Source organism: Ranitomeya imitator, chromosome 1 (genome assembly GCF_032444005.1).
Source record: "Ranitomeya imitator isolate aRanImi1 chromosome 1, aRanImi1.pri, whole genome shotgun sequence".
Lineage (NCBI taxonomy): Eukaryota > Metazoa > Chordata > Amphibia > Anura > Dendrobatidae > Ranitomeya > Ranitomeya imitator.
Window position 1 is genome coordinate 1,047,940,233 of NC_091282.1, and position 11,887 is coordinate 1,047,952,119.

The following is an 11,887-nucleotide window of genomic DNA, read 5'->3' on the forward strand; positions in this document are numbered from 1 at the left end:
TGTAAAAGTAAAAAAAAAAACACTACATACTTACATTCCTGTCGCGTCCCCCAGCGTCAGCTTCCTTGCACTGTGTAAGCGCCGGAAAGCAGAGTGGTGACGTCACCACTGTGCTCTGCTTTATGGCCGGCCGGCGCTGACACTGGGGGACGCAGGGAAGCTGACACTGAAGGATGTGACAGGAATGTAAGTATGTAGTGTTTTTTTTTACTTTTACAATGGTAACCAGGGTAAACATCGTGTTACTAAGCGCGGCCCTGCGCTTAGTAACCCGATATTTACCCTGGTTACCAGTGAAGACATCGCTAAATCGGCGTCACATACGCCGATTCAGCGATGTCAGCGGGTGATCCAGCGACGAAATAAAGTCCTGATCATTCCCCAGCGACCAACGATCTCCCAGCAGGGGCCTGATCGTTGGTCGCTGTCACGCATAACGATTTCGTTAACGATATCGTTGCTACGTCACAAAAAGCAACGATATCGTTAACGATATTGTTATACCTTAAGATGCAAGAGCCACTTATCTTATCTTGCCCCACTATAATCAGTCAGAGGCGGATCCTGATGATATCAGTGGGGTCAGCTGTCTTAAGGCCCCACTATCAGTATTTGGTCAGTATTTTACATCAGTATTTGTACGTCAAAGCCAGGTGTGGAACAATCAGAGGCAAAGTATAATAGAAACACGTCACTGTGTCTGCATTTATCACCCACTCTTGGTTTGGGCTTATAAATGCTGAGTAAAAATACTGACCAAATACTGACAGTGTGCATGTGGCCTTACTATAATGTACTAATGTACTATAATGTGTATGGTGACCTTTACATTGCTGTACATATGTTATCACTGATTAATTATCACCGCAGTTCATTTACATTTTCCTTATCAATATCTGAGTATGTACAAGAGAACATTTTTTCCGAAAAGCTATAGCTACAGCTGTACACATATTACTAACAGTCGGATACATCAGGAAGATGATAACTGGTGCTGCAGTGAATTGGGCAAGCCCCATGGTGGGGGACCACCCTCCTCACATACGTGTGGTTTGCTCTATTGTGCAGCATTAGCAGTGATTCACTTGATTTAATTGCATCATAAGAACAGATAACCGGGAGACTATTGATCTGTGATTTCCGGGACAATATGTCACTATTTAGCACAGAAGATATTTCATGAAATGACTTGTTACAGTGGTGGCATCTTATAATAATTCCACTGTCACATTCAGTGCGATTTTCAGAATGAACATCACAAATGTTTGTAAAGGCAGACTGCATGGCTAGTTGCTGAATTTTAGGCCGGCTGCAGGCGAGCGTATGAAAATCATCGGAGTTTCATACAGAGAGCTCAGATAATTTTCATCTCCGTGTCTCCAGTGGGTCCATTTTTTACATCGGTCTGACATCTGCGATCCGTTTTCATACATCTACATTAAAAAATGCACGCGATTAAATACATTTTCCTAGGTTTGTAAATAGAAGTGTATCCGTAAAAATTGAATGTTCTGTGTGGGTTACGATTTCTTCTTTAACACATCCATATACTTGAATGGGTGAGTCTCATCCAATATAAGCAAGGCAATAGTGCATGCTGCTTTTTTTTCTCTCACCGACAGTCAGACCGAGGGAAAAATCGTTCACCTGAACAGCCCTATTGAATAACATAGGTCAGTGTGCTGTTAGTGTACTATCCGATCAAAACTCAGACAGCACACATCGAACTTATACGCTCTGCATCATTGAATTCCAATTTTTGCATTCAGCCTCATACTTATGTATCAGCGCTCATGCAGAGCGTATAAGTTCGATGTGTGCTGTCAGTCACAACAAACAGGCTCTGCATGCATGTGTTGTGAATGTCATACAGCCGCAACACATGCAGTTGCGGCGCTGAACAGCTGATTATCAGGAGTGCTCCATGTATCCGTGTTCCCGATACAGCTTTTTCGGTAAACGTTATAGCTTGCCGAATAACATGGAAGCCAATGATGTTCGCTCATCTCTACTCGTTATGAGAAGCATTGCCCCTGCTGGATGGTGATTTTCATTTCATGAGCAAGCGTTTGCAAAATTTTATATATATACATTTTTCTACTAATGTTTTCTTTTTATGCTAAGACATCCTTCATATGTCCTGGTGATTCTTGTACAGGAAAAACCATTAGTGGTGAGATCCGCGGTCCATATCCATGTCCTATCGTATATACGTGTGTGACATCCGTCCTTACCTGTGTGCCCATGTCCGTGTGTCACATCCGTGTGCCATGCGTGTGCAGTCAGTGTGTCCATGTGACATGTACTGGCGCCTGGGAAAAGCAGTACAGTTCACGCTAATCCCAGGCGACGGCTGCTGAAGACAGCTTTCATCATTTTCTTCTGGTCGTGCTGAAATCAACGCGACCAGGTGACAATGATGGGATTTGTATTCAGGAGCAATTGTGTAACTCCTGTGTAAAATAAAGCATTAAGTGAAAAAAAATGTTGTGTGCTCCTGCACAATTTTAACAACCAGCAGAGGGAAAGACCACAGCTGGGGCTGATGTTGATAATTAGGGACAAGGGACAATGCCCCATAAGGTTTTCAGGCTGTTAAGAACAGCTCACAGCTGTTTGCTTAGCTTTTCCTGGTGAATTTACGGGGACCCCATAAAAAAATTATGTAGGGTCCCCCTATAAATTCAAACAAGCAAAGGCTAAACGGACAGCTGTGGGTTGATATTAATAGCCTGGGAAGGGGTCATGGATATTGACCCACCCCAGGCTACCAACATCAGCCCTCAGCCACCCCAGAAATGATGCATCCGTAAGATGGGCTAAATTTGGCACTTACCCTCACTCTTCTCACTTGCTCTGTGGCGGTAGCAAGTCGGGTGGTAGGGTTGGGGTTGATGTCAGCCTTGTAGATGGGACTATCAGATGCCCCCATTACTAACTCCATAGTAAGATTGGAAATAAACACACAGCAAGAATAAAATCCTTTATTATATATCCTATGGATGCGCCATTTCTGGGGTGACTGAGGGCATATGTTGGTAGCCTGGGGGGGCAATATCCATGACCCCTTCCCAGACTATTAATATCAACCCACAGCTGTGTGTTTAGCCTTTGCTGGTTTGAATTTATAGGGGTATCCTACGTCAGTTAATTTTGGAGGTCTCCATAATTTCACCAAACAGCTGTGAGCTGTTATTAATAGCCTGGGAACCTTATGGGGTATTTTCCCTTGTCCCAAATTTTTAACATCAGCCCCCACCATGGGCTTTCCCTCTGCTGGTTATAAAAATAGATTGGGAGCCATTTTTTAAATGTAATTCTTTATTTTACACAGAAGTTACACAGCTGCTGGTGAATACAATTCCCATCATTGTTGTCTGGTCACGCTGATCTCAGCACAATCAGGAAACAACGATGAGAGCTGCCTTCAGCCGCCGGTGCCTGGAAACAGCTCAAACTGTACTGCTTGTTCCCAGGCACCAGTATGTGTCATCTGATGACGCACAGATGTCAACTGTGTGTCAGCCGTGTGCACATGTGCAAAAACATAGTCCGTGTGCAAAATCTGACATGTGCGCACCACCATTAAATACAATGGGTGTGCGTGTGTCCGCATTTGTGACCCTTAAATAATTGACCGCATACGGACACAAAAAATGGACATGTGAAGGGGTCCTAAGGGACAATACAAAAATTTACCCACTAATAATTTTCTTTTCTTCTTTCCAGTAACAAAAAAATAAGGTCTAGGATAAAATGAAAAACTAGAGTTTGTCAATCTGACCAAATATTAGAGTAGGAGTTTTGCAAGATTTCAACTCCACTAACACCAGTGAATCCACCTACACGACCTAGCTCACATTTCCTGTAAATGATAGGATTGCTCACCTATTAACACTACTGCGTCTGTGTACACTAGTGATCCTATCAGAGCAAAGTCAGGGGTCATGTGTCATTACCTGGAGGCTATATAAAGAGAGGATTACCTCCAGAGAGGCTATTACAGCAAAGCATGGCTAAATTATTCCGGGTGGTCGTGTTACTAGTCCTCTGCACCACCGCAGTGTGGTGCGCCAGCGATTATGATGATGAAGAAGGGGTAATTGCATCATTGTGACAATTTTCTAATTGTTCCTTATAACCTTTTTGTTGACTTCATTTCATTTGTGTAATTAGTTTTGTGATTGTGATTGCATTTAGCTTGTGTAATAATTTTAACTCTGTTTTTTCTATCTTTTGTAGGATGCTGCTGGAGAAAAGGTAATAATTAATATTATATCACAGTTAGATCATATCTTTCCATTTATTACATGCAACATGAGCATCACATTTATTTTTAAAGAACGATCGCTGTAAGGTGTATGCAGTGAATGGTGTGCTATTGAAAAATGTGTGCAACATATATATTTTCCCTATTAAAGCTCACAGAGAATACACGTTGCTAAACAATTGAGCCATTTAACACCATGGAACAGTATGAATTTGATCTGGCTTGATAATATCAGCGAGATAAAGAGATAAAATGAATCTGGCACTCCCTGGTGTGAAAAAAAAAGATTATAATGCTTTATTAAAAGTGCAATCCAAAAATTAGTAACGTTTCGGTCTTCAAAGAAATAATTTAGGGTTGCCACCCGTTACTAACATAGCGCTATATTCCACTTTATTTCCATGATAGCAGTTCGTCTGATCTGACTTTCAAGACTGAAACGTTTCTTTTTTTTTTTTTTTTGGCATGCTTTTCTAATAATGCATTATAATCTTTTTTTCACGCTAGGGAGTACCAGTTACCGATATCTTTTTACCAGGATAATATTAGCAGATACAGACACAGCATACTCCATAGCATGTTGAATACTTACCAAAAGGTGCAGGCCTATTTATGAATATTGTACTGTCTGAGTATTGTAATATCTAGCCATGCCTTGATGTTATCTGGGGTTGTTTAAAGACAATTTGTAGCCAGAAAAGTACTGAAAGTTTGCTAAACCAATTACACTGAGCTTTGTGTGTGTAGGTGAAAATCTAAGTGAGCCTTCATACATCTACATATGAAATTAATGTATGTGCATTGAGTTTTTTAATAAAACTGTATGCTGATTTATTGAATATTACTCCAGACCTCAGACTCAGTTGATGCAAGAGGACACAGGCCACTCGCTCCAGGACAAAGACTAGCCCCAACCAGGAAACCTCCTCCACCACCAGTCAGTGGAGGTGGCTACAGAGCACGTCCAACCAAAGCTCCTGCCAAAGGAGAGAAGAAAGAACCCCAAGTATTTCCTGACAGTGGAGGCTGTAAACATCTACAGGAGGAATTGGTAAGAGCATTTTATAAAAGATATATAAGGCATGAAAAATTAAGAGATGGGTTTCTTGGGATGTCCTATTAGGTCAATTATGGCTGCGTAATGTATACACTGAAGAATAAGAAGAGTGTGCTGTATAGAAAATTGAAATGTTTCAGTTAGATACTGTGGGTTCTGAGGATAGTTTTAAAACATATGCCTAACCCTGGGAATCTTGTATTTTTTGAGAGTGGGTTGTATTGATTAGGAGCAATCTGACCAAGAATTTTAGATGGTGAAATGCTACTACTTGAGTATCTGTTTTATGATATTAGTAATTTTCAAAGTAAATTTCTATTTTTCGTTGATGCATAACAACTAACATCTTTCAATCTTCCAGGGAGTGCTATGTCCCACTGGTTGCGAACTGCGTACTGGTCTTCTAAAACAAGAGAGGAATGTCAAAAACTCCGTGGCTCTCATTCGTCCCAGGCTTGAGTCACTGTCTCATTCATCAACCAATATATTCAAGTATGCCTCTCTCCTTGGAGAAAAAGTCAAAGAGCGACAGGAACTCAACAAAGGTAGATTTTCTATAATGTCTTAGCATACTGTTAATGTGCCAGGTAGCAGGGGAACGTGCCAGCAATGATTGCTTAATCATTGCTATTAAATATGATAATTTGAAAATGTCAATATCTCTCTAAAGTTACATTCAGATGTCCATACAAAAAATCATCCGATTTTCATCCAGAACAGGAGTTTTTCATCTCCATTGTCATCCATATGGCATCCGTTTTTAATAATCAGCAGTGAATAAGACCAAAAACAGTTTCCTATTTCAAGTATTGTAATGTACCCTTAAAAATTGGATGTAATACGATTAATTGATTTTTATGGTGCACCCCTGGACTTGAATAGGCTAGTCTATTCCAAAATACAGGAAAGACTAGCGCATGCTACAAGTTTTTTCACATGGACATTCTGTTCGAGTGAAAAAACAATGGTGATCTGAATAACCCAGTTGAGTGACATTGGTCTTAGTGCTTTCTACGTGATGTCAGTTTTTTCCTCATTGACTGCACTCGGAACAAAAGCCGGTTGTGTGAACTGACCCTTAGGAAAAAATAGTATGAGCTTGCCATGTCTCTTGCTCTAGTTTTCTAATAGAAGAAAATCAGTACAAATAGCATTTCTTTGTGTAAATTTAAATCTTAGTATGAATATTTTCAGTGCGTTTGACTTCAGTGGTCATTTTTCGTAGCATCCAGAAGTGCCACTGATGTGAATGAAATATGTAACGTAAAATATAAATAAACCTTTAATTGGTTTTGCAAATCCATGAACAGTACATCATGTAAATGTGACATATTTCCTTTTTTTTCAGAAAACGACAATGTTATTAATGAATATGGTGTAGATCTGGAAGAACAGTACGTTTACATCAAGGAAAATGTGGACACCAATATTCCGTCCAACATCCGCATCCTCCGCCAAGTGTTAGAGAATCTAAGATCCAAAATCCAGAAGTTGGAAGCCACAATTTCCTCCCAGGTGGAAAACTGCAGATCTCCATGTGTTACAACTTGTAACATTCCAGTGGTATCTGGCAAAGGTACTGCCTATGGCTTCTCACATTACTATCCAGCTGTGGAAACAATATGCAGTAATTAAGATAAGCAGAAGAAAGTGCCGAAGCACAACTGCTAGAATAGTGCGGTTACTTTACGAAGGTCTACATGTATTTTACACATTCCTCATGTATTTCCTTGCACTTTACTAGAAAATGATTGATTTATTTTGTGTATAAATGTAGAATGCGAAGATATCTACAGGAAAGGCGCGGAGACGTCAGAGATGTATCTTATACAGCCAGATGGATTCTTCAGACCATACAGAGTTTTCTGTGACATGACCACACAGGATGGCGGTAAGTATGCCAATAATACAAATACCTCTGTAACTGATCAGGAAACCTTTCCACAATCAAGGGACACCTTGTAGGTGGAGTTTCTTGAATAAAGATCTACAGTGGCTGGGTTAATATTGTATTTTTAATAAAAGTGGGGCAGCGGCTACTTTCTCAGCAAAACATTTTACTAGTGCAGGTATAGATAATGCTCGGTAAATTGAGATAATTAGTGTAGTCTATCTAGTCTGATTAAAAAAAGAAAATCAGCTTACCGCTACACTGACAGCAATGTCCAAATGTCCAAGTCATTCATAAGAGCGGTGCATGGATGCCTCCAGGGTAAGTGACAAGGATAGGAGGGAAAATGGGGAAAATGGGAAAGGAAAAAAAAAATTGCCTCCTATCCTTCTTATCTAGTCTGATAACCTTTCTGGTCATGTTATTGCTATAGATATTAAGGATATAATCAATTACTTCCCTAGTCCTTAAAAAGTTATTGGCCCCAATTCATCAAAGCAATTTTACCAAAACTCAGACTTCCGCAAAACTTTTGCTACTTTTGGCATTTTTGTGTTAGGTTATCCCAGCTTCATCAAAACGGGCAGAGCCAGGGAGGGACGTTGGTGCAATGCCACAACTCGTCTAATTTTTTATGAGCTGTCGTGATACTTACCCCAGAAATCAAACTCCAGTTATGGACTGGAGTAAGATTTCTGGTGTGGTTCACGGAGGTGCATTCTATCTGCTTAGATGCTCTTGATTCATTAAGAGGCATGCCCATGTTAATGAATCAGGAGTATCTGACTCCTACACGCCCATCAACATGAGCAGTGAGAAGATTCCCTTTCTTGGTGAAACGGGGCTAATGGGTATCATTTTCCATTGTATTTTTTTTTATATGTGAGTGGATGTTTGATCCAGAGAATAACACTTAATTTAAAAAGGGTCAGAGGGCTAAAAAATTATATTAGAGGAATTACTATGAGAAATCCTCTGCAACTCCCATTATGATGCCTACCTAGTCCCCAGAGGTCTACTTCCTAGTCCCTTTCTACATCTGCAGAAATATTTGGAAATACCCATGAAGCCAATCACTGACCCGCCTTAGCCATTGATTGGCTGAGTGGGCATTTCCAGACACTTCCTGAGAGTTGAGAAAGAACCAGGATGTAAACGCCAGTGGGACTGGATTAGGAACTTAAATTTCACCCCCTGAAGAACAAGAACCCCAATGATGGTTTGGTCACACAACGCAACAAACTGTGGTTCTTCTAAGAGCTGTGTAGCACAAAACAAACACATTGTTACTTCAAATTGCTGTAATGTATACTCACAATTTTTTTTTATTACAACCACAAAATCATGACAAATCATAGAAAACCATGTGCACAACCTCTTTGTGTGAATATACATCTTGACAGTTGTTTCACGTAGCCTGAATGTTGTATAGATATGGCTCATGTAATGCAGAATTTATCAAAATGATGATATTTTTTAGGATGGACATTAATCCAGAACAGACAAGATGGCAGTGTTAACTTTGGAAGAACATGGGATGGCTATAAGAATGGATTTGGAAATATTGCTTTCAATGGAGGAAAAGGAATCTGTGATGGCCCAGGTACAGTTCAGTTACGTCTGTTATATGGACTATTGTCGTGAGATACAATAGAGAATAACACATGTCATAAGTTTGTGGCTAGCAAGTTGTTCAAATGGAAAGTAAATCTATTGCCACTTCTTCATTAATATACAGGATCGTCAACTTTCAGCATAATCAGAAGTTACACATTTTAGAGTTAGAGATGGGATGATCATTTCACTGGACTCTAGTCTGTCAGCCAGGTCAGTAATCTGCGACAGCTGAAGGGAAGCCCTGCAAATCTGCAAATCTCATTACCTCCTGCTCTTATTTGGATTGGCCGAACTGGCTCAATGTTCAGTGTCCATCATGTTGCAATGATGACTGCACACCAGTCTTGCTAATCTAGAGAGAAGTTTGGATCGGTGGGAGGCAAGGAGCTTCACAGGGTTACTATCCAGCCGTCACAGACTGTTGACCTGTACAAAGGACCGTAGTCCTGCAAGTTGATTTTCTAGTCAGGACATATCTGATTACACTTTTAATTATTATACAAAAACCTTTTTAGCGGTTATTTAAAGGGTAATTAAAGGTTTAAAATAGTTTTTCTTTAAATATTATAGCCTCTGTTCAGTGCTGTTGATTGATGGGGTTTGGGTTCATGTCTCACAGCCTTGAGACTTTCCATTAAACCTGTACATTGCTCTGCTTGTGCTTGAGCATAAACTAAGCACTTGGTTTATCAGTGGATGTTCTTGGTCTTGAGACCCCTCACCCATCAACAGTATTGAATAGTTGCCATAACATATCAAAAATTAAAAATGATAAATAAATTAAATTATTTATTATTAAATTATAAAATAAATTATATGAAATACGCTAATGTGTAAATTTAGTTACACTTGAGATCGATGTATGGCTTTGTTAAAGGGTAACTAAACTTTACCCTTTAACAAAGCTATAAATCGATCTCAAGTGTAACTAAATTTACACATTAGCGTATTTCATATAATTTATTTCCATATAGTTTTACTTATACTTTCTGGGGGCAGAGTCAATGCAGTTGGGTGACTCGAATTCCTATCAGCAGAATACAAGCTGCAGCCTATGGTTACTACACAATAGAATGAAGACACAATAGAATGAAGACAGTCTATATTCTGTTGAGGGTTTTGAAAGGCGACATTGGTTCCTTAAAAAAATGTGAAGGTATACGTTCAGTTACAATGAATGGTATCAGAATATTTGAAGGTGCTTCATGCAGTTCTGTAATCAGAAAGTTGACAATGTCTGACTTTCTTCAGGTGAATACTGGCTGGGTAATGAGAGGATTAGCCAACTTACTCACCTTGGACCCACAGAATCTTTGATTGAAATGCAAGATTGGGATGGCAACAAAGTTTCAGCCAAGTATACTAGTTTCACCGTGCAAAATGAGGCAAACAAATATCAGCTCTCTGTCAGTGGCTACCAGGGCAATGCTGGAAATGCTCTCATGGAAGGCGCTTCAGAACTGAGAGGAGAAAACAGAACCATGACTATACACAATGGCATGTTCTTCAGTACTCATGACAGAGACAATGATGGCTGGTATGTATGTGGCTTACTCTGTAACTATTCATATTCTAATAGAACGTCCTCTAGTCCCATTGCAAAGCCTTAGATGATAAATTAGAAGGTGACAAATGAATCTAATTACAATGTGGGTTATTATTTATTCATTAGTCTAACTTATATAGCGCTATCATATTCCACAGCGCTTTACATAGATTATCATTGTCCCTAATGGGGCTCGCAATCTAGATTCACTATCAGTATGTCTTTGGAGTGTGGGAAGAAAGCAGAGAACCCGGAGGAAATCCACGCAAACATGGGGAGAACATACAAACTCCTTGCAGATGTTGGCCATGAGATATGAACCCATGACCCCAGCAGTGCTAAGACACCGTGCTGCACATGTGTTACTCCAGGACCCTCAGATCCACAAGACAGAGTCCCCTTTCTGTGAATCCTGGCTATGCTGTTACATAATTGAACATGCTCATGTTTTCTCTCTCATTCAAACTACTGTTTTATTTCTAGGTTACATGCAGATCCAAACAAACAGTGCGCCAAAGAAGATGGCGGTGGTTGGTGGTACAATAGATGCCATTCTGCCAATCCTAATGGCAGATATTACTGGGGAGGACATTATACATATGAGATGGCAAAACATGGCACAGATGATGGTGTCGTATGGATGAACTGGAAGAGATCCTGGTATTCAATGAAGCTCATGAGCATAAAAATCCGCCCGACCTTCAGCAATTAAAAGGATTTAATGTGGTACCTAAAACAGCAAGATGTCAACGTACAAGGTGCCATAAGACTTCATCAAACACATTGAACACACTTAAAGTCACCCATCTGCATGATTTTCTATGCATTCCTCTAGGAAAATGCGTGAAGCAAACATCCTACCATAGTGTCTTCCACCTGTAATTTTGCCCACGATAAACGCAATAATCAGGGTATACACCATGACATTGGGTAACATTTTACAACACAATGTTGTCTAAAAAAAACTTGAGAAATAGTTGTGCCATGAGGGCAACAATTTGCTGATGTTCTCTGTTTTCTTATTTATGAGTATTTGATTTTCCATTGGAGCGTTAGCAAGTCTACTAACTATTGGCGATTCTGGCTTCCACCAAAGAACGGGCATATCGAGGACCAGGTTATTCAGTGCAAAATGTAGTTATGGTGATGTCACTTAACAGCTGTGTACCAATAAAGATGGTGAAGTATTGTCTAAAGTGATTGATTTCCTGTTTCCTTATGGAGTAACTCATAAACGGATGGACTTTTATGTAGAAAAACATCGCATTTCCATCAACAACATAATATGGAACATATGTTGGTAAATCAGAGGTTGTGAGTAAAAGCCCAGTGTTTGATGATAATGTTTTATTAACGACCATTATCCTGGCATATTTCTATATCTTTATGGTGGTGCACTGGTGACTATGCAAAAGTGTCGACAGGAGATGCCGCCATTTTAGTTGTTACTTTCAAATTAACTTAATTTCTACGGAAATATAAAAGTGTTGCCTCGATAATGATATA

General features: G+C 39.7%; 1 protein-coding gene across 2 annotated transcripts in view; it reads left to right on the forward strand.

Moving 5' to 3' along the window:
- FGB (fibrinogen beta chain) overlaps positions 1–11,578 on the forward strand; it is a 142,436-nt gene extending 130,858 nt beyond the window's left edge. The window contains exons 1-9 of one of the 2 annotated variants that reach the window (XM_069744097.1): positions 4,006–4,099; positions 4,243–4,260; positions 5,121–5,321; positions 5,689–5,872; positions 6,676–6,903; positions 7,105–7,218; positions 8,699–8,821; positions 10,087–10,372; positions 10,865–11,578. In XM_069744097.1, coding sequence (XP_069600198.1) covers positions 4,013–4,099; positions 4,243–4,260; positions 5,121–5,321; positions 5,689–5,872; positions 6,676–6,903; positions 7,105–7,218; positions 8,699–8,821; positions 10,087–10,372; positions 10,865–11,093 — 1,470 coding nt within the window. In that variant the 5' untranslated portion in view covers positions 4,006–4,012 and the 3' untranslated portion in view covers positions 11,094–11,578. Of the gene's footprint in view, positions 1–4,005; positions 4,100–4,242; positions 4,261–5,120; positions 5,322–5,688; positions 5,873–6,675; positions 6,904–7,104; positions 7,219–8,698; positions 8,822–10,086; positions 10,373–10,864 lie in introns of those variants that run through there. The other variant, XM_069744098.1, reaches the window with a different exon arrangement.
- Positions 11,579–11,887: the final 309 nt, after the last annotated feature.